Below are 23,885 nucleotides of genomic sequence, written 5' to 3'. Positions count from 1 at the left end.
TCTTTTCTTTTCTTTTCTTTTCTTTTCTTTTCTTTTTTCTTTTCTTTTCTTTTCCTTTTCTTTTCTTTTTTCTTTTTTCTTTTCTTTTCTTTTCCTTAGTGTGCTTATCACCATAATATCAAGTACCTTAGTACCTTTTGCAAGTGCATAAATTAATGAGATCAGGACCTTTTATTGTCTAATTCAGAGGAGAGAACAATACTATTATTATCATCATGATCATTACTAGGTTTACTTTTTATTGCAATGCATTTGTAGGAACAAAGATAGAGCCAAAGAATTGCACTTTATGTTTAGAGTGGAAGAGAGTTTGTGATAGTTTTTAGTTTCAGAAGAAATCCGTTCATGTACAGGACAGAGGAAGGAAGAGTTCTCTTCGATTTGAGAACTCCAGCCATATGGAGATATAAAATGCAGCTTGTATAAAAAATGACATAGGAACATTATTTCTGTCATGTGTGATGGTGCAAGAAGGTTTCAGATACAAGTCTTTAGAAGATGACTTTCCCACCATACATGCAGTAGATACCTTGGTTTGGTCAACTAAATAAGAATCAGCATAACTCATACTTGGATTCCTGAGGCTTGCGCACATAGATAAATCATAACAAAATTCAAAACTAAAAAGCCATCTAAGTCTAATATTGTGTTCTTTTCTAACGCATGTGCATTCTAACACAATTGTTTACAAAAGCAGATCTATTTTGGCTATTCTAAAACAGAACTATGTAATCTAAATGGTCTCTACATACTAAAAAATTCACACCAAAGTGAAAAAAAATAAGGTACATCAAGCACACACGCATTACAAAAGCATGAAATGTGTTTTTATAGTCTCATGCTTTCATGTGGTTTTCCAAACCCTGACAAACCTGGCTCAGAATGGTGTTTCTTTTTCGGCAATGGTTTGTCATCAGTTACTGTACCATTCACCTTTTTCTGCTGGTCCTCCCATGTAACTTCTAGCATAAACCAAAAAAAAAATCAGAAATATTATGTAACTTACATTATAAGATACCTAATATCATTTGGGACAACTTGATCTAAACAAATGTACTATCATTAACATGGCAAAAATTTAGATTAGTTCTTTAATTTAGAGGCCTGTGGTGGAGAGAATTAGTAAACATTTTAAACGTGGAACAGAACATACTATACAAAAGTTAGTATCTATGTAATTTGTCAAATATTCTGCTCTTTTTAATATTTAACAACTGGAAAAAAAACCGAGGAGGTTATTTACACAAGAATTTCTTACATTTTTAAAAGTTAGTACTCTATAGTTTCCTACAATACCTTTGTATTTCTGTAAATTAAAAAGGAAGTAAAAAAATATTTTGGTAAAAAAGTCTTTGCAAAGGTATAATTAAAAAAAAACCAAACCAAACCAAACCAAACCGAACCAGCAATCATGTATGTTTACTTTAAATTGACAAAGTATTTTTACCAATGAGTTGTTAAGCTAAAACTAGGTTAGATTTACTTTCTAAATCTGGGATTTAATTTAAATTCAGTTTTTATTTTAGGCAGATTAAGTTACTCAATAAAAACTTTCTTGCTAATTATGGATCTTGTACCCTGAAACCAGCATTTCTGACCTATCTTCTCAGAAAAAGAGCTATGAATAGGAGCATGTACACTCTTCTCCAGACAGAGACTCCATTATCTAGACTTGCAAGACACTAGTCTTTCTGAGGTTGTCAGATATTTTTGTTTTACACTTTAATTTTTCATCTTCTGACAATTAAACTGGGTGGTTAGCATAATACTATAGGTTTTAAACCTTTCAGTATCTCATGCCAAAACCAAATCTAGAGCAATTAACTAGACAGATTCAATACCCTAAACTCAATTTTTGCTTTGGGCTGTTAAGAATCAGCTTATTTTGCTGATCCCACAAAGCGCCAAGTTCCTCACAGCCATTGCTCACAGATACAACCACTTTCATGGTCATGAAAATAGCCAGTGATGGAGAAGAATATGATAGATATGGAATACATTTTCAATCTTATAAATTCAAAATTTTGATTTTTGAAAATGATGGAGTTGCAGGCTTCAAGTAATACACCAGCAAAATTTTCAGTATAATGGTTTCATGACACCACAGATATGCATGCTGAAACAGAAGCTGTCATCTTTGAAGTACCATGTGTAGTAAGTACTTTTCAAAAGGAACATTCTGTTTCCAAACTGTGGAAATAAAATCTTATTAAGTTTCTTCCTAACAAAAATGTGATTCTTTCTTTTTCTCTATGAAAATCACATTTAGCAATAAAATATTTACTGATGCCATCTATGCTTCCTCTTTCTTGGATGACTCCAGAAATGTCTTCTCCACTAACACACAAAAAAAATTCAATGACCTTAGAATTTAAGGAATAATCACTACTAGGAAAAAACAACATTAGACAATCATTTAGGTCAAATAGTGGGGATACTCAGAATAAGATAAAAAGTAGGCAGACAGTAATCTCAAACACTGCATTTTGTCAGGATTTGTAACAAATAGTCTAAACACTGAAGAATATCAGGAAGCCCAGAGTGATTTCCACGCTAGCTTTATACAGCTAGTCCTGAGACAGGACATTCTCAGTCAGAGCTCTTTCTCAGAACTCCTGATGCAGTTCTGAACCTAAAAACTGTAGTTTGCTCAGTCACCAAAATCATTTATCATACCAAAGTTCCCTACCAAAAGAAAAGCTTTCCTAAGCCTTGCTCATTTTTTCAGAGCTAAGTATCTATAAAATAGTTAACCTACTTGGGAGCACTCTAGAAGTGCTTCTATATTAAAACTTGAATAGACAAGCATGATGAAATAAATATCAAATAAAAATATAACTCTTTGAATAAATATTTTTTCCATGTGTTAACCTTAAAAAAGAAAAAAAAAACAACAAAAAAAACCCCAAAACCTATTCTAAAGAGCAAGACAGGCTACTTTTTTATGTTTATACTAAAAGTGATAGTATGAGCATGTAAACACTTTCAGAAAAGGTTCCAAAGACCGTCCTTCTATAGCTTTAGTTATTCTTATGGCATGTCAGTGTTAAATTCAAATGGCTGCTTAATTTTATCAGCAGTTAAGTACCACTCTTAGACTGAGTATATGCAGATTGGAGGTACTCCAGATTAGGTGAAAAGCTTCATTGACTTCTAGAACATTGCAAGAGTTTGGATAGTAATGGTTAGTATTTCAAGTGAGAAATAAAAAATAGATATATCCATTAGATTTACTCCAACATTTAACCTTTTCATCACCATTTTCTAATTCCATTTCCATCTCCATGCTCTACAAAGCTAAGAAAATATATTGTTAAATGAGAACTTTCTTTTGGGGAACTAGTAAGAGATGCTGAAGAATAGGCAAAATGCTAAAAGTCAGTGCTGCCCATATCCTCTCTGTTTAGATAAACATGCATTATATTCTCTAAAATGTCTTTTCTTCCCCCAAGGCTAAGGGTCACCATCTATCCCCTTGTTGTTTTAACCAAAGCCAACTTTGGTTAAATTGTAAAAATTTGGAAAGAAACCATACAGTTTTCTAAGTCATCATTCACCTCTTATCACTCACCCTTCCCATACAAATGAACTTCAATTTGTCTTCTGTTGTGATAATCAGTTTTGAATTACATATAAAGAAAGGTGTAAAATTCTTGAATATTTATACAAAAAGACCTCATATAGATTACATAAAATATGAGATTCTTGAGTCAGATTATTTTAGTTATCTGATGCACCTTTGGGGCTAGAAGGATTTGACAGGTATACTGATCCAGATTTTTCCCATCAGCATGAAAGGTACAACAATCTTTAGATGTAGTTGTTTCATTAGATGCAGTTGTTGCACCTACCCCCTGGGCACTGCCTACCACAGTGAATTATGTAGCCGGGCTCTCCCTGCTGCACATCAGGATGACACTTGGTTGTGTGTCATTCCCTCTTGAGAATGATACTCACTTGTGCTGCCTGGGAGAGGGGGGTGGTGTGCTCCAGTACATCTAGTGTTAAGTAAAACCTCAGCATTTCTTACATTTTTGTTTAGAATATTCGATATGAAAAATATTTAAAAATCTGGAAGTCATATATGATAAGAACAGTTGCATATCTCCAGCTTTTCTGAATTTCTACATGTGCCATCTTAGCACCAGGAATGTTGCAGCTGAACTGGAATGTTGCAGCAAACTGCAGAAGTACAAGATGATGCAGCAAAATACAAGATGCTAATGATGAGGAGTTTTCTTATGCAAATACTACCCTCCTCCTTACTTTTCTTCATGCTACAGACAGTAATAGCTCTTTTCACAATTACCCTTTGCTTGAAACATTTTAATATACTTTCTCTTTTACTTGAATTTGTCTTTTTTTATTAAATCCACTCAGCTTTTATATTCTTTTCAGCACCTAAAATTTCTGTGAACCAATTTTTATCAGTGCATTTCTAGTTTTAGACTTTTAATTAGGTTGTCATAAAGTTTTCACTTTTTCATCAGGACACACTTAATTGAGTCATCTTTTCCTGCAAATGAAAAATCCTCAGAACTTCTTTCTATTTTTAAGTTTATAAGATGAATGCTCAGAAAGGAATTATGTTCTTAAAAACGTGTGGTGACAACTACTGTAAAAATGAGTCAAAAGTGGGTTTGGCTAGTGCTTCTTAAACACAAAGCATCACAATACCAAGCCATTAGAACTGTGGGATAAACTGTCAAAACCTGAGAAACTACGTTTTGAACCAGATACTCAAGATCTTAATGCATGCATTAAGAATACAAGAAGAAGAATTAATTAAAGACATAAAAAAGGCTAAATTCATGTTACACGTTTTAACTTACAAAACAAAGTCCCTAAGAAGATAAACAAAAGCCATCAGTCTCAAGAGTTCATACAGCGAGAAATATTCTCAGCTGTGTCAAACCTCTACTAGAGGAAAGCAAATGGCTTCAAGTCATGATACATGAATTGTCCCAGACATACTACATTATATCTGGAATTAATCCAGCCCCACCTTGCACCACCAGCATGCTGCTAAGGGCATCAAGGCCAGCTCCAAGTGACACAAACTCAGCAATGAAGGCTTTATGCCAGACTACTGCTACTCCTACATCACAGAGCCCTTCAGATGCCTCAGTAAAACAGTACTGATGTTCCCCTACCCTGCTGTAACAGGAACTAGGCTCGTCCAATATCTGAAGACAAATAACAGCACACATAGTCTTTTTCTGACAAATTTAGAGCAAGACCTCCTGTCTCTGCTAGTAATGTTCTACAGCAAATCTGAGGACACCATTTTTTAGCTTCCTCTTTTGACACAGTAACAGTTGATCTACATTTTTTCCTCCATACACTGGAAGAATAATTTAAAGAATGATTCTACACATTAGAGCTCCAGGCATTCATCTGAGATGTGATGATCTGTGTTTCCTCCAAAGAGTGAAATGAATTCAGGTCTTGCATTGTCCTAGAAGTCTTAGAGCATTGCCCTAAATGCTGGTAAAGTATGGACAGTATAAAGGCAGGGACAACACCTTTCCCTTGTGTGTTTTATGAGCCAGACAAAGAGCATGCATGCACACACATCCCCATTCCCCCTTCACACACACACACACACACACACACATGCCTTCACATGAAATTAGTTTGTAAATTTGTGCCAAATCAACAAATGAATGCTGGGATATGTTAATAACACATGTTAACAACATTGTTGTTCATAAATGGCTAAGCAACACTTTTATCATGGTCTTAACTAATACAGCATTCCAATAAAAATGCTGACATATCTTAATTATTTATTGTTTTGATTTCAACTTCCTTACTGAGCTACACATTCTGCAAAAAAAAAAACCCTGGGCTTCATTCCCTGGGGCTGCAGTGGGAGTACATTAAAAGAACTTTAATGGAAGTTATTAGGTAGGCAATATAAAATATTGCCACATATCTACTTTTAACGTTATCATTACTAGTGTAACAAAAATGATAGTGCACTGTAGGTTATTCCTTTACTCCAGAAATGTTTTCTTCAAATTGACTTCAAGGCTACATTAATTATTTGTAGCTGGAAATCACTTAACAAGCCTAGTCCGGTAGTAGTCTCTTCTCATCATATTCCCTAGCTGCAAATCCCATCAATTCTGTTCTAAGCTTATTTTTAAAATGTTTTACTAGTGGATCCCTCTATATGGGGAGTAAATTGATTGAATCTTCTATTGCTTATTTTAAAGACAAACTGTAGATGTACTCAAGCAAGGTCACAGAGGGTACTTGTTACAGTATCACTTAGTCAAGTCACAGCCTCCCTTTAGCTAAAAATCAAAGTGTCATGTTGCTGCTTTTATAAACAAGAGAATTATAAAACATCAAGAAATACAGAAAAACTTAAATACACCAGATTAGTCAGAAGAAAAAACACAGTCAGTTAATGGTACATTACATATGTGTATATTAATATTTAGTAAAGTATATTTAAATATCACAAAGTAAATATATTCTTTTTAAGCCACTATCAAGGTTTTTTTTCCAGGACTGTTTGGGGCAGGGGAAGGATTTGTTTGGTTCTTTCTTATGTGTTTTTAAAATATGGCAGTTTTGCTCCCTCTTCTGGTTATGTGCCTGAAACACGTTAGAAACGAATGCAATACAGCTGGCCTGCTGGCCTATTATCAATAGGTGTATTTTGAATATCTCAGAAGAATAGCTCTAATGAGTCACCTGTTTGGTTAAGCACTGCAGGTTTATGTTGGCAGGACTGATTTAAGGCAGGAGAAAGGGTGCAGAGAGCCTGAGGAAGACGAAGACACCACGTAAAGACACCACTGATGTTTCTGTAGCTTCTTGAGGCAGAAATCATAGGAGACTGGGGATCCAGTACCCTGGCTAAGCACTACTACACACTTGTTCTGCTCATATGCCTTTCCCCCAGCATCCACGCCCGGTCTGCTGAGGACCAGACACTGGGCTAGACGGATTTCTAGTCAGAACTGGTATGGCTATCCTCATACTGCTATGAAAGGCAAACACAAAGAAAGCCAAAATATCTCCAGAGTCTAATGATTAATGAGTTTAAATAAGGCAAACTACAAGTAATGGCCAACATAAATGTGGAGAAAAATGCACACCTCTGCTTTGCACCTCTCTTCCATAGTCTCTGCTCAGTTTGTGTTGTTCATTCCCTGGGTGCCAGCGAGTGCTCTGTGCGTGCAAGGAAAAGTGAACAGCCTACAAATCCACCCTACAGAATGCAGGATGTAAGTTTTAGCTTGGTATAGTGGGTTTTTTTCCAGTTATTTTTATTCTTTACTGTAAAAGGTGCAATCTTATAGCAAGTCTTCAAATATTTTCTACGCAGAAAGATAATTTATGTGACCTTACATCCCTCTCTCACACACACACACAAAAGCTCTGCAAGCAATCACAGGTGTTCTATCCTTAAGTGCAGTTAAGATTGAAGTTTATGACACAATTCTAAAATGTTTAAAAAATTATTCAGTTAAAAAATGGTTCTGAAAATAAGCCAGTAGTTTTAAGCACTAATACCAAGCAATAAAGAAAATAAAATAAATGGCTTACAGAAAGATGAAAAATACAGATTTGTTTCTTCAGAAAGCTCTAGGTTCTTCAGAATATCAATTACTACTAATTAATAACAGGTAAGTTTTCTTATTGCTCAAATTTACATGCAAATTTAAATGCAAATTTTACATGTATTTTTATATGCCAATGCTGTCCACAGCAAAACACCTGTGCTATTTTTCAGCATTACTTATAAAATATTACATTAGTAACCAGGCAAACTGTGTTTGACTAGCAGACAAAATGACATCACTTTGTCATGTACCAGTCTTAGAAAAGTTACTTTATATTGTGATGTAGTTTTTAAAGATGCCACCTCACATTTTGTATAAATAAGTCAAATTTGAAGCTGTTTATGGACAAGTTAGTAGTTAAGACTTTTTCTCATCTGTCATATTTCCCTGGTAGTTTTAGAGCTAAATTCATAAAATAGTCACCTATATCATAAGGAATGTCAGCAGAATGTAGGTTCTTCAGTCTGGAGAATCTGCATCTTATGGGTACTTTACTTCTACTGTTTTGTGTTGTTCTGCTGGGTTTTTTTTCATTTCACCATTTTCTCAGGGTGCAGATTGCAGTTATGGGCCCGCCTACAACTACCACCGTCTCAACTGGTCTATACCTTACTTAAACCTTACTTTGCTTGAACTAGAATTAAAATGTAGGATTATGTTAGGTACTCATAACACATATGTATATGTTAAGTATTCTCACAGCCCACATGAAACACATGTTCAGTATAATTTTTCATGCAAAATTCAGAAGCTGTTATGGTCTCTTAGTGAACTCTACAGTCAGTGGGCCGGGGGAATAGAGAGCACACAAGGGACTCAGGGCAGTCATGTTTAGTGGTTCAGGCAAAGCATAGGCCCCATTTCCAGGAATCCCAAATGGTCTTACATGGAAGAAGCTGCTCAGGTCAGCCAGCAGGATGAGAGTTCCCTCTGGCATGACAGCCACATGCTTGTTTTTCAAAAAAGCGTATGTATACACTATTTCTGCAAGTCAGTTAAGCAGGTCCATCTGTCATCACTTCTTTGACTGGGGTCCCTTTATTCTGCCTAGTTTGCACTTCAGTCACCTAAATTCTTTAGATTGTGTCTAAACTGTGCAGCAAGTCTGGAATACAGCATACTTTCAGTTCTAGTCCTCCAGGCATCCAGACTGCTCACGGAGTTGTGGGGCTCCCATGCATGCAGAAACCAGAGTGCATAGAAAGGGGAGGACTTGGTGATTTGGGTCTTATCTTGGTACAGACTCACGATACAAATAGGCTCCAGACACTTCTCAACCTGGGAGATGAGAACTGGAAAGCATTCCTGATTCCCATAATATAGACAAAGCTCTTGTGTAATTATGTAAAGTATTCTAACAAGTGAGGGAACTGATAACCTGAAAGGCTTAAAATTTTGCTTTGGTAACTCTATCATCTTTTATGTGCCCTAAATTAAGACAGTAAAGGACAGAATTACCTGGAGCCTTTTCTCACAAACTCAAATGATCAAAAGGTGTCATATAAAATACATGAAAGAGAAATGCAAAAGATCTGAGGAAAAATTGAAAGGGATAGTGGTTTTGGTAATAAATATGTGAAATTGAGTATTAGGCACAGACCAGACCATTCTTTTGGAGTAAAAGAGCTCTGCAAAAGAAACTTCTAAAACATAAAATGGTCACCTCAGAAATTAATATATATGAAAACAAACTATTTTAAATACCGGTTAGTAGCATTTAGTTTATTGTGCAAAGTACATCTTTCAGGCTCTATAATTAAGTATATAAAATACTGGTTTTGTTGAAGGAGTGGAAGAGAAACTGAGAACAAAACCAGCTTTAGCCTGACTTAATCACTGATTATTGGTTTGTCAACCTTGTCAAGTCAGTGGCAAAAGCCTCTAACTTTACCAGGATTGGAAATGGGATCTTAAAAGTATAAGACACTGAGCTATCTGGTAATTAGCATGCATTACAGTTACAGCAGCAGACTTCCAGCAACTGAATGAACTCAGGACTATGCTGGCGCAGCCACTAGAGTAAGGGGGGTGACCCTGTGCATTGCTCTGCTGGGCTGCCGACACAGTGCCCTTTCTGCAAAGGCACCTCATCCAGCCTGTCTACACTGGATAATACGTGGCACATTAAAAACGGTGTGGTCTTCCCTGCAACACAATGAACTAGCACAGGCAAAACTGCATCCCTGCTATCCTGATACTTGTATTCCCTCTGCTAAGTTATTCTAGGGAGGAGAAAGCTAGAAATAACCTGTAACAGTGTAACTGGGGCTATTCCCCACATGGGCTCCTGGTAGAGGTGGAAGTGTAAGAGTGAATATCCAAATTTTAATAAAGCCAAGGCACTATCTAGATGGTATTTCATTCACTGGCAGAAGATACTGATGAGACAAAGTCTAAATGTAATATGGCTTTAGAAGTACCTGGAAAAATAATAACAGATTTCTTCAAAATTATCAAAGCAATTTAGAAGCATGAACTGGAATAAAACTTCAAAATAAGCTGTGGTTGTTCATTGCAACTTTCCTGTTCTATTTTTATATAATAAATCTAAATCTCCATGTTAACATTTCAGTGCTTTGAATTAAGCTTATTTCTACAGCATTTGAAATAGAAAAGAATATCAAACATAATAAGAACTAGACAATAGAGATGATTGCTAATAACATAAGCCTTTCTCTACCAGTATAGGCTAACTAAGATGGTCCAGCTCTCCTGTGACTAGCAAAAATGTGCCAAACTTGTAAAATATACAGCCAAGTGACATAGAAGTATATAGACATGGTAAAAAGTGGAAGACTGCAATTTTGTAGATGTCTGCAAACTGTACTTGGTCTCATAGGGCAAGGCAGACTGGGAATTCCTAAATGAGCAAAAGTACAGAAACAATTCCACTAGTTCTAAATAGGCAACGTGATCACATATCTAGGTGGTGTAAACTACATCTTCAGTAATACAGTTAGCTGTAAAAAAAACCAAATCTGGAGCTTTTGATTCCAAGAAAGATTTTTAAAACCACAGGTGAAAAAAATTATTTTAAGTGCAAGAAGTAAAACAACACATTAAAATTGAACATACATGAACTTGCTAATTTTGAGCTAGTAGAACTAAGCAACACACACATGCAGCAAAAAATAAGCAAAATTTCTCAAGCACCCACAAGTCACTAGCAATATCATCATCAACTTGCCTTTTCGCCCATTAACAGGTGGGTTTTGATGTTTTTCCTCATCATCTTTATGACATTAAAAACAGACAACGATGGTTAACAATTGGAACAGCTACTATGATGAACAATGTAACTATAGCACACACAAATATTTTGCAGACTATGTTAGCACAATTCCATGCACTATGCTTATCACAAAACACACAGAGTGAACAGCACAGAGTACACACACCAGTGAACAATACACACTTAGAGACAAAACCATAACAAAAGCAAGAAAAATGTAAACTGTACTATAATGAAAAATGGGAAGGCAAAGATCTTAAAGAACACTTTGGGTGCTTAAGTGAAAACTAAATTTAAAAAAAAAAAAAAAATCCTGCTTTCCAGCTCCCAAATCTTGAAATTACTCTAGCATCCAGATTTCTGAACAAGTAATGAGTCCTACAACAGTGATTATTCCTGACTTTGTTTTAAGAAGAAAACAGTGATCCAGATTTTCCTCCCTTAAATAACAATGGGAATAGGGTCCAGGACACAAGATTCCAAATAAACTGTGATGCAGGCACTTACACTTTTAAGTAGGGATGGCATTTTAGCCATACTTATGTTTAGCTAGTAATTTTTCCTACCAGCTAGTACTAAATGTGTTTCTTGCTTAGCTTGTCATTTTTCTGGGCCACCCTTCTGGAGCACTTAATTCTCTCCACGTAACTGCAGTAATACCCTCAGTGCATTATGCTTCTCTGGGCTGCATTCCACGGGCCTTGAGGTATGTACCACACTGCCTACTTTTAGGCAGCTAAGTTTAGCATTGGTCTGGCCCCAAATATTTATAGCCAGAAAAGCTTGTCTGTGCTGCTCTTCCGCATCCACCACAGCTGACGTATTGTCACAGACAATTATTAACAGGGATAACAGAATGTAACCTATTAACAGTGCATGTAAATGCACATTTACGCTTTCATGAGTCTTCCTTTGAGAAAGAATCTTAAGAGCAGAAAAATGGTGGTTGAAAAGGTCTATAGATCTCTGCATGTCTTTGAACCTGTACAGTCTGTGTTTTCTGAAATTAGAAGGTAAAGTTGTTTATTTTAATCACATGGCATTTGAGTTGAAAAAATATTTGCATCCAATTGATTTGATCATCATCTATCAGTTCTCATCACAATAACTTCCTTTTTCTACCAACTGAACTGTCTTCCAAGCAGGATGGGGGACATTATACAAAATACTAAAAGTATTTCCATGTAATGCAGTTTCCTACTATTTTTGTTCAGCATCATCAGTCCTCCTACACAAACTGGGGAAAAAAAAAGTGTCATGATACAATAATCTTTACTTTCCCTGCTTGTAAAAAGTATCAATGCAAAGTAGAGGGTGCCACTTCTAAGGGGTGTCCTCCCAGATCTGCTAAGGCTGTAATTTGATCATAGTGACAGAGTACTTTCATAAAGAGGGATTAAAAAAAGTGAAAAAGTTAAGTGATTTTTTGCAGGTTGAACTATTTTAAGCATTCACAAACTGATAAATAAACTATGCTATATTTAATTTCTTTGTCTTGTTCTTGCATAAAAATATATAATTATTATCTGGATTTTGACTTTTAATATCTTTACAAGCTGGCTAGTAAAGCTTCCCTACATGCTCAGGGGGAAATGTTTCTAAAGGACATAGGCACTTGTGGTCAGACAGACCTGCCTTGACCTCTGATTCCTGAACTCCAGTATGCTTGTTTTCTTCATCTCCTGCTGCATTTGTATAAGCAAGGTATGACAGGGGGAAAAAAGCAAGACAAAAACATGCATGCTTTGTTACACGCTGTTCAAATAAAAGATAAACATCAAACAAAAGACATTCACAATAACATACAAAACCTCAGTCTGTGGCATAAATTATTTTTTGAGTGAATCAGAGATTAAATAAATCCTTGTGTTATTTTCATTAATATCTCTGGTTTACTCCAATGAGATCCGTCTGCAAGTAATGATGGTCATATGCAGCCCTTAATATCCCTTGTTGCCAATTTCTTATTAAATTATTGAAGCACTGGGAAGCAGACAGTAAGTGCCAATGCAGAGAAAGCAGACATGTATTGGTAGACAATTGGTTTAAAGGCATTTTCTGCTTGGATTTACTTTAGTTTTTCTAGAAATAAAAGTCCAAGCCTCTATTCTTGAAGAGCATATTTAAAATTGGGTATAAATTGTAAGCAAGTGGGCATACTCAGTACCTTAATAAGTGTGGAAGAAACAATGCAAATGTTTTTCCAGCTTGGAAAAAAATCCTCAATTTGCCAGACAATATGCTTTTTACCTGGATTTCAGAGTAGTTAGAATTCAGAAAGAAAGACACTTTTCCATCAGTAACTACAGTCGCCTAGAGCATATCTAAATATTAGAGAACACTGAAATAGTTGGAAACAATGGTGACATTACGGTTAATGATAAGCAACATAAATATATTTCTTTTATGTTATTAATAAAGAACCACAACTTTCCCTTGTGACAAAGCTCATCTAATACCAGGGTAACAACAGTAATGATATAGTAGAATGTTGAGTAGAATAACTGGTCTACCATATGCCTGCTTTAATTTAAATGTGTGTTATTCATTAAACACTGTTTTGATGTGATGTAATACCCTGTAGTTTTTCAAGGTTCAGGTTCTGATTACTTACTGATTTTTTGTATTCTCTGTTCCCAGATTTTTTTCTAGTTCTCTTATTACTTGTATAGGTTTATGTACAACTAAATAGCTCATTGAATTATTTGACTTCAGGTTTAGCTAGCATGTAATAATAATTTTAAAACTACTTGTTCTAACAGGTTATTGTTGTTAGGGGGCATGATTTAGGCTATAATCAAAGCCAATGCAATGGAAACTAATCTCTACATAGATTTCTGCTCTATAATTCTGTGTGATAAAATCATGACATTTAAATTCCAGTTGAAATCATGACATTGAAAATTCCAATTAAAATAGTCATCACAGGCACCACCTATACAGTCAACCTTCTCTCATAGAAAAGAATGTATAGAAGGTGTGCCAAAGACTTTAAAAAATCTATTCCAGTAGAATTGAACTAAAATGTTCTTGGCACGTTGGTACCCTGAAACATAAATAAACATCAGCTATTATGAGCACAGCGGTATGACTCCTTACTCATTTTTCTTTATGCCCTTTGTAGTCTCAGACCTAGACGTAAGACCTGCAACTGGCATAAAGAAGGAGGTGTGTAATTCCTCCTTTTGCCAATCCAAGAGAAAATTATGAACCATTACTTCCCTTGAAAGGTCAGAACCTTTCAAGTAAGCACCCTAAGCCCTGTGTTATAGGTAATGTTTGTTCAAGTTTTTCTATGGAAATTGTACTAATGCAAATAAAACATTTTAATATTCTTCAGGGGCTGAGGACTCTGCCACCTATCAGGAGAGTGAACTAAGCATCCACAAGTAAAACCCAAAGGTATATTTTTTCAAATTCCTAGCTGAAATCAAAACCCCAAGGTAGATTCATGCATTATCCTAAGGCAGCCTTGTTACTGATGTTAACTAAGCTATTCTCCTTACTTTCCCATCAAGTGCACATAATGCGAGCTACCCTGTGCAAGCATGAAGGTGTCTAACATCATACAGTCAGTACCACAGAAATATCCACACAAAAAGTGGGTGGGTGCAAAGATATGTACCTTCAATCTTTAGACTGTTGTGTTTGACTAAGTCATCAAGTCAAGGCCGAGCTGAAGGTAGTCCAAGTTCCTACCCTATATTATATACATGTGATCAATCACCTTTTACAAAACAAACTACCTGTATGCCATATATTTTTAAAAACCTGTGAAATCACAGCTGATAGAGTATGATAGAATTACAACCAGTGTGAATACATGTTCTCTGCAATTGCATTAGAAGTCTTCCTCTGTCTCCCATCAAACTATGATAGAGCACTGGAAAATAGACAATAAAATTCCTTCTAATTTTGCAAAATTATGTCTCATTGAACAGAGAAATTGTATTCTGAATGAGACAAAACCCCTCAAAATAAGCAGTATGTCTTTCTGTCAATATTATCTGTGTTTTCACAACTGTCAGTGTTTCAGTAACTTGCACTCCATGCTGCATGAGTTGCAGCAACAATACAATTGACAGTTTATATATTTTCTTTTTAAAGATTCGTAATTGTATCTGAGAGATATAAAAACTGGAGTCATGGCTGATAGCTATCCCTGATTAAACCTAATCAACTACCCCTGTTAATTCCATTTGTAGACAATTTTATTCTGGAATAAGATCACCCATACCTGAAGTTAAGAGGGGACAGTTAATCAGCATTAATGTCAGCTTTAACAGCTTCTGAAATAACTTTCCCAAGACACAAGATTATTATGAGGTCATGTAATTAAAGTCTGTACCATAGAGCATAAATAGAAGGGCAAATCCTCACTGAGCTCTACTATTTGGTAAATTTCTGAGCACTTCATTTTTATACTTGAAGGTTTTATTACATTTGTTTGGCTTGACATAATTTTATCATTTTTATGGTTGGGTGGATGGTTGGGGTTTTTTTGTAGGGATGAAGAAAGAAAAGGCTATGTTGATTTTTAAGAGGAAAAGGAAAAATCTATATTAGGAAAAAATTCTCTCTCTCTGATTAGTAATTAACAACTGAAAGGGCTAATACTGAATGCTTTCAAGAGCACTTTATGGTCTTCCATTTTAATCAGCAGCAAGCAGTTATTGAGTTCCTCCTTCTAGCAAGGCAAGTAAGAACAAAGAAATATATTATATCCACATATAAATAAAAAAAATCTTGTTAACCCTTAAGAACTATAAATACTCCAGTATTCACTTATTGTCTATAGTGCTAATAATACAGAACATTTAAGAGTACATAACCATTTCACTGCTAAAAATTAAAAATTTAATACTATTGTTTTTCTACAAATGTTCATTAGAAACAAGAAATCTCTATATCTAGCATAATTTAAAAATATACAAGGAAAAGTTCAGCTAAAAAAATGTCTTCTGGCACTTCAGTAGTGAAAATCCAGGAAAACCTTAAGTGGTCCCAGACTTCTTTTAAGAACTATTTTCCAGCCATCTAACATGAAAATATACTAAACTAATGAAGTCTAAAGCAAAACCCAAACTGCTTAGGCGCTTATGCTATATTCTGGTTAGGTAAGATAATGACATGCACTTCAGAGATACCTTGTCTTTCTTCTGAATGGGTAAATCTGATACTGGCAGCAACACAGCTGTGGGAAGCTAAGAAATTAGCCAAAATGTCATGACCATAAGAGATTGTAAATGCAATGTAGCTAATGGTATATGTATATTCTCCTACTGAGCATGTGGGACACTGAGAAAAAGATATATAGGTCAATACACTACTGTTAGAAATGGTCCTTCATAGCTACTCACAGCTAGATTTCTCAAAAAAAACCCAACTTCTCTGGCTATTGAAGAATTCTGAAATAAATTATTCAGGGGAAACCTAGTTGTCCTGGAGCAAAAACCTGCAACCACATAACACAGTTCACTGAACTAAATCACCCCAAATCAATGTCTTTTAATTCTGATCCTAATCTGGAAAGCAGTTACCTGGAGGTTTTTTTCCTGTAGATTCCCTCCCTTCCAGTTCTAGTCACATAGCCATAAACACACAATATTCCACATTATACTGAGCGCTGTACTGTGACAAAAAATCTCCCCAACTGCAAATTACTCCCTTATTTCTACTTGAGTCCCTGCATTTCTAGTACATTTTAAGAAATGGTATGCAGTTTCAACCTTGTAACAAATACAGATTATTCAAACGTACACAGACTAAATGAGACTACTGTAGGAGTTAGAAACATAGGAGTTTTTCTTTTTGTCTTTTACAAAACTGAGATGACTTCCAGTTCCTTTTTGTCTATAATGCATCTTTTATTAACTCTTTTCTCCAGTATGATTTTAATTTAATCTGGTCAACAATAAAATCCTTGATTTCAAAATACAGAAATGTTAACCTTCACAGCATGTTTCCATGCAATATAAAATTCCCTCTCTCATTTAAGTCAAGTATATGCTTCTATAATTACAGAAAGGACTACTCTGTGACAATGACATTTTCCAGTACGGTCATATAGCCTTCCCAACAACAGAAAACTGTTTCGATTCTCACCAGGGCATATAATAACATATCAAAATCTACTCAAATGTCTGTCAAGTTTTCAGGTTTACTTGCTGCTTTATTTGTTAAATAATAACATAAACCCCTTCTACTATAGTCAACATTTTTGATTCTACTGAATTTCAGTTTTTAAACTGGTACTTCATTTGGTTAAAATAACTTTTTGTAAAATTCAATTCTCCACAGTAAAAAACCTGCTATTAATCATAATTACGTTCTGTTACTGACAGAAGTTAGGTAATCTGCTGTTCTTGTAGAGTGTTACTCCTTTTAAAGAAAATTATTATTCCCCTTAAAGAAAAGGATTAGAAAATGCTAAAGAAGGATAGAAAAAGCCTCAAAGTAGAACTATATTGTTATTAGAATATGAGCTCTTAATTCATGACAGAAAATTCTACAGAATACTGTGTGAAAGCTGTATCTATGGTTTATGTTTTTAACTACAATGTTTACCACATTTATATGTGTAAAATTCAACATGAAATGTATCTAGTTACTGTATCTTGAGTCACTGATGATGCTTTGATTGTATATTAAAACTCCAGTATCTGTGGATTTGGCAATTTTCCATAACCCAGATTTTCCAAAAGACTACTTTAGACAGAGGTACAGGAAAACATTACTCAGTCTTCAAGTAAAAACAGAGTTCCTCAAGTCCCAGCAGTACTTACCAGAGCAAACAATTCTAGCACTCCTATAAAAAGTAATTATTTTATTGTGTTTATTATATTTCTCTCTATAGAACCTAGGATCTAAATAAGACTGCTACCCTCTCTAATCAAACACAGTACAAATATGCAGTACTTCACAACTGCTGCCCTAAAGAGCTCACAGTCTAAATAGATATACTAAGCAAAGAGCAGGGTAGACTGGTAAAACATGAAAGCATATACAGCAATGACAGCAAACGTCATGTGATTAGATGTGATTATTTCCTGGCATATCTAGACTGTACTTCATATAAGCATTTCACAACACATAAGACAACAAAGAAATGAATATATTAGGGTGATGATCTGAGAAAACAGAGTTTTCTTTTCATGAAGTTTTGCTTCCAAAATGGAAATAAACACTGTAAACATTGTAAATACTAAATTAAAAAAGTCTGATGACACAGTAATACTACATATAGACCCTCAGTGGTATAACCAAGGACTGCAATTGATATCTTGTGGCTTACTATTAAGCAAATTCAATGGTTTTAATGGTGTAAAATATAAGGGGATTTAATTTTAAGTGAAAGTATTATAACTTTTTGAAAGACTATCTTGATCCAATTAATTTTTGCTCCTATATTATTTGAAAATTACCTACTAATTCAGGAACTGTATAACATTATAACATATTTGCAATAAAAACATTCATCTGATAAAATGCATGGCTAACATTAAACATGTCAAATAGCCTCAAATACTTAAATTTAAATATAAGACTGAAGCGCTAATCCTGAAAATGTACATTCACACGTAGGTTAACTGAAATACTCTTACTTGCTGCACTATAAATCCTTGGTATTTAAAAATGGGTACATGTCTAGGTACTTTTCTAATGATGATCGTATGTAGATAGTATTATTTATACTGTCTTTTTTTTCATTTAGAACCCTGTACAATTTATGAGCCACAGGCCTGAATATAAAAAAGACTAAATAATTATGACAATAATTCTGACTATGTCTGTGCAATCAAGTAACATCAATTGCAGTTGGGTTTATTTTTCCCTATATAGCCTCTCAAAAAGGCTTTCAGGTGAAAAACAAACCCTCCTTTATGTACAGACCTTCATAAGATTCTATCTCCTTGTCTCCATTGTCTAGGGAAAGTAACAAAAACAAAACAAACAAACAAACAAAAAAAGGGAACCAAAGCACAGGGGTTAAAAACAACAGAAGTTTTATAAAAGATACAATATACATGTTAAGAAGGATTAAAAAAAAGGAGCGTATATGGCCATTTAGACTGATTTTGCACAGCACATTTAGTTAGCAGAAGTGGAAGGGTGAAATACATTTGCTATCAAAAATGTGTTTATATACCTGTGTTTCTAAACATTTTGGAAAATGTCTCCATTGACCAGTGCTTTTATAAGACATTAAAGGTAAGCACAATTACAGTACCAGTAAAACATGAATCATGAAATATCTCGCTGACCTTTCCTATTTTAAAGATTATTACCTCTCTTCTTGCTCTTTCTGTTTCAAGCTGCAGAGATTTTATATTAGCAAGCTATAACACACTCCATGTGAACCCACAAGTGATCAGCTATGCTTCTAACTCCCCAAAGAGCCAGGGTTTTATCACTAAACAGCATACAAAAGATCACTTCCTGTGCCTGTCAAAGTCAATGACTAAACACCTATTGAGTTCAAAAGGAACAGGATTATGCTAAGAGTTAGTCCATCTTGTTTTCGTGTGTATTGCACTGTTGATGATTATTGTACTGCTGATGAGTCATTTCAGTCAAGAGTACTGTAGATGTTAAAACATAATAGAAGAAAATACAGTACAAAATACAATACTACTACTGGATCCTAATTCTGTACACAAAAACTCAAGAGATTTCAACTGTAATGCCAAAAGAAAAATAATAAATATAATCAACCTTCATGAGCAACTTTGCAACATGATTAAGGAGAAAACCATACACTTACTTCTCTCCAATGTCCCCTTTGGTGGGAGCTGCGGTAACTGCCTGCCCCTTCGCCCTACTATTGGAGTACTTGATGGACTTGTCTGAACAGACCCAGTTCGAGGATGTGACCTATGAGACACATATCAAAACAAACCATAGCCATTAAATGACAAATTCATCCTTAAATACCATCAAGAACTGATAACATGACTAAGTAGGCTTTAGATCACTTGGGACCCTTGCAGTCCCATAGTGAAACTATTATCTCTTCAGAAAAAGACCTGATTAAAAAGAGAAATCTCTCTGTGAAAAAGAATAAAAGAAAGCCAAACTAAGGCTGAACATCCATAAGATGCTTCTTTGCACAGTCAAGCCAGAAAAGGTACTGTGTGTATATTCACATGCATGTGGATATAATACCCACATACACATAAAATTATCCACAAGTCAAATTCAATGATCTTTACTAAGCTTGTATTTGGTTAAATTACCATTGAGTGGCAATGAGATTACAGGGATTTGTCTAAACAAAGTAATAAGCTGAGAAAAGACACTGGTATTTGACTCTAACTCTCACTGGGGATTTGATGTTATTAACTTTCAGAAAACAAAAGAATGTATTCTGCAGTTCTAAAATAAGGAGAAGCTTTACTGAACATCAACTAGACCAAAAGGTACGCATCTTTTTATTGCATTATGTTTATTTAAGTTAAGAGTAATGTATAGAAATCTTCAAAATGTCAATCAGTAAAGTATAGCACTCAAACAGGAACAATACAGACTATGGCACAGTAAAATGTAGTCAGAGAAAATGGTGGTTAAAATGGTAATTAATAGACAAAGTTAGTACAGTCCATTTAAAGAAACTTTTTTTTTTTAAAAAAAATAGTTTCGTTTGATGTTGTTATGATTGTTGTTCCATAAGCGATGTCTGATGAACACAAAGAACTTCTCATACTGTAAGAGAAGAATATGATAGTTATGAGGTGCTTTATGTGAGAAACCATCCAGGATTCCTGATAAATGAGAAATCACAAACAAATGTAGTTAAATACTGTTAGCAAACAATTTGCAATGGCAGCCACACCATTATATCCAGAGTAGAATATAAATAGTGTGTTGGCACTGAAAGGGTTAGTATCTATTGCTACTAGTGATCAGCTAAGGATGAGGCGATACCAATTAGCTACTGGGAAAATAAAATGGTGAGCTGGTAGGGCAGAAGGGGATTAGTCTGATTGATTTGTCTGTTTCACCTCGGTAAGGCAGGTGAAGGAGGGGCAGATCTTCCAGTCATTAATGAAGGCATCGACCTGATGAGGTTTGAGTCAGGACGCTCTGTGGATCGGGAGCGGGAGTTGGTCCGCTCTAGCATAGGACGTTGCTCTGTTGATCTGGATCTTTGATATGGCTGTCTATCTGCTGCTTCACAATTCCTGTAATGTTAGTCAAAAAGCAGCTCAGTTGACCTTTGACTTTTCTATTAATTATAAAATATGCTGCATGATACTGGCTTGGAGCAAACCATTTTGTTATGTACATTTTTGGGGGGCAGGGGGGGTAAGTCTGAGTTCGCTTCTTTATAACATAGAGGGTTTTTATACACGTATGATTTGGCTTGCTCCATACTCTTGGTAAATGGGCTGAAATGTTTCCAATGTCTCAGTAATGACTATCCATGCAATAGTCTGTTTCCTGACAATTTCTGGGTTAAAAAATTGTTATTTTGTTAATTAATACATCAACCTTGGAGGAAAAGAACAGCTGACATAATATTAAGTCTCACTAAAGCTAAGGACTCATTTAGTTGTGCAGTTTAATTGAGCATTTTCACTCACATGACTAGATTTTTACAGACTGCATTATCTTTAGAGGTAGTACTCTTATTCCAGATGTTATAATTACCATGTAGTACTGTTAAGTATTATTAGACTCAGGATGTCTGTCAAAATACAGGCTAGGCTACAGTGATGGATTCATATGCGGTGCTTGGACTGTAGTCGGATGAAAATCTACAACACCACAACTACTTGCATAGGTTCCACAAACTAGACAAAGTTTGGTTTGTAAGAAAAAAAATCTAACCTACAGCCTAAAGAACTGTGCCAAAACAGCAATGGAAAAAGTTAGCATTAGGGATGCCATGGGGAGACTGAGTAAAACAGAATTTCTTGATTAAGCAGTCTGGTCTTCTACTATCTTAGGCAACTAATCAGGCCATTACTTTCAGAAATTAATCAAGCCCCACCTTTTTTCACAATATAATTGGTCTGTTTGCAAGGAGTAATATTTGCCAGCTATAGCCTAAAATACATAAAATCAAGGTAATTTTAAAAATAAAATCCATACCCTGATGGAGCTACTTATTAAATTCACACTCCTCCCAGCTCTCCTTGAGTAACTGAACAGCTATAGAATACAAATGGGGAACATGTATCCTTCAGGACTTTTCCTTGAGCGAAGTCATGCATTTTACAATGAAGTCAGTTAATACAAAGAGTGACTGGATGGTGATTAAGTGTAACAAGAAGCCGAATTTTAGGTAGTATCAAAAAAGAGAGAGACATACCACAGCCTCATTATGAAGAGTCTTATGTTATTAACAGCATTTTATTTCTAAAAACCATATTGAGACAGAGTATAGTTGTCTCTAGGGTGGCTAACTTTGCTGAATGGGTTGATAAAAGATTCATTAAAATGGATGTCTCTTCAGGCCTTGCATGAGGTAATAACTGGTCTCCTGGAGCATACGAAGGAATTGCCACAGACAGGTTCAGAATAATACCATTCACCATGAACCTACATCTATAAGCTCCTAACAAGCAAACACACCACAGTGAGACACATAATGGTAATTATAAGCTGAGGCACTAAAGATTGGAGGAAAAGTACAATGAGCCTGGCACAAAACCACAACAAAATTACCTCACTTCTTCTTCTATCAGTTCTGTTTCTGAATGGGAAGCTTCATCAGCAAAAACATCCACTGTCTCGCTTCTTTTACATTGTGGATAGACAAAGAAACACAACCTTAGCTTTGATATGAATGTTGCTTATTTTAGGTAACTGTTTAAGAGAGGTTTCAGTGCTATGGAAGGTGAGAAGGTGTCAGCCATCTGCATGGTGGTTAAAAAAATGACCATGGGAATAAATTCTTAGACTATGGGAATAAGTTCCAAGAAAAAATATTCCTAAATTCAGCAAAATTACAAAAGAGAATATGACCAAGGTACAGACAACCCACCCCTACCTTGTTTACCCACATATTTAGAAAATTAGTGAGCCCACAAAGACTTTCTTCTTTGGGTCTGTCACACACAGAGAGCTATGAAAACCCTTCTCCTGCCAGTGAGTGGGAGGCTGCTGGAGCACACAGCAGCAGGGACTGAGCAATATGGTGAGAGGTATCATTCTGTTTTCTATTTCTCTCTCCTTCCAACAGCCAGCAGGACATACAGAAGGACAGGCGAGTAGCAACCACATGATTCTCATAAACACTTGATGAGAAGTTAAGCCTCTTTCACTTGTTACTCCTAAGGCTTCATTCTCTTTAGCTGTAGTATAAAAAGTCTTTTTTAGGATGTTAGGGATCTGACCCATTGCCTGTATTAGAAAGCAGAGAGGCATTTTTACCATTAGGATCAATATTAATGGCTTAGTGGGCAGGTTTTGTATTCTGCGGATCATCATGGAGCCACCATAGCTAACCACTATGCTAACAGATAAAGGCCTCAGAAATTTCATATTCAGTAGTTAAAATAAATATTCAGTTTGCCACAATCTGCAGCTGGCATTTACTTCAAGTGGAAAAACAACCAGGAGTTCCCAGAAGTGAAGGAGAACATGGATTTTGGCAGTGAACCGTTTGCTTTTATATGAAGCATTGGCACCACTGTCATTGCGTAGACTGAAGGATTTGAGACTAAGTTGAACCCTGAGGTGAAACTGAGTTGTTACCCTCAAGCTACAGCCTACATGCTGCAAACCTCTCGGTACCCTCAGCAGCAAATGGAGAGCTATATAGGCTTACTGACAGTCTTCCACTTGGAAGCTTCACTGTGTGGTTTTAGATCGTACACATATAAAGAACAATTCAACAGATGGTTTTACTGTCTGTTCTTTGTCCTCACATATTTTTTTTGTCCTTTTAACAGTAAAGACATGTGCTGTATGATCCAGGTCTTCAGAAATGAACCATCCCTTTTATAGAAAATATATCACTCCAATAACCTGCTTGGGCAGTGAAGCTCCTCACCTACCACAGTATACAACTATGCATTAATATCACAATCCAGCCATAAGTGTGGAGGGGTTGTTTTTAAAAC

General features: G+C 35.5%; 1 protein-coding gene across 49 annotated transcripts in view; it reads right to left on the bottom strand.

Moving 5' to 3' along the window:
- The window catches only part of RIMS2 (regulating synaptic membrane exocytosis 2), a 491,423-nt gene that overhangs the window by 121,044 nt on the left and 346,494 nt on the right, over nt 1–23,885 (bottom strand). For 38 of the 49 annotated variants that reach the window (XM_069779840.1, XM_069779846.1, XM_069779845.1 and 35 more), the window contains 7 exons: nt 22,486–22,557; nt 20,817–20,996; nt 19,580–19,689; nt 18,709–18,741; nt 12,447–12,500; nt 10,771–10,815; nt 873–962 (listed from right to left, as the gene is read on the bottom strand). In XM_069779840.1, coding sequence (XP_069635941.1) covers nt 873–962; nt 10,771–10,815; nt 12,447–12,500; nt 18,709–18,741; nt 19,580–19,689; nt 20,817–20,996; nt 22,486–22,557 — 584 coding nt within the window. The remainder of the gene's footprint in view (nt 1–872; nt 963–10,770; nt 10,816–12,446; nt 12,501–18,708; nt 18,742–19,579; nt 19,690–20,816; nt 20,997–22,485; nt 22,558–23,885) is intronic. The other 11 variants (XM_069779852.1, XM_069779870.1, XM_069779877.1 and 8 more) reach the window with 6 other exon arrangements.

Source organism: Haliaeetus albicilla, chromosome 3 (genome assembly GCF_947461875.1).
Source record: "Haliaeetus albicilla chromosome 3, bHalAlb1.1, whole genome shotgun sequence".
Classification (NCBI taxonomy): domain Eukaryota; kingdom Metazoa; phylum Chordata; class Aves; order Accipitriformes; family Accipitridae; genus Haliaeetus; species Haliaeetus albicilla.
Note: the sequence above shows the minus strand (reverse complement) of the source record. Positions and strands in the feature narration are given on the sequence as shown.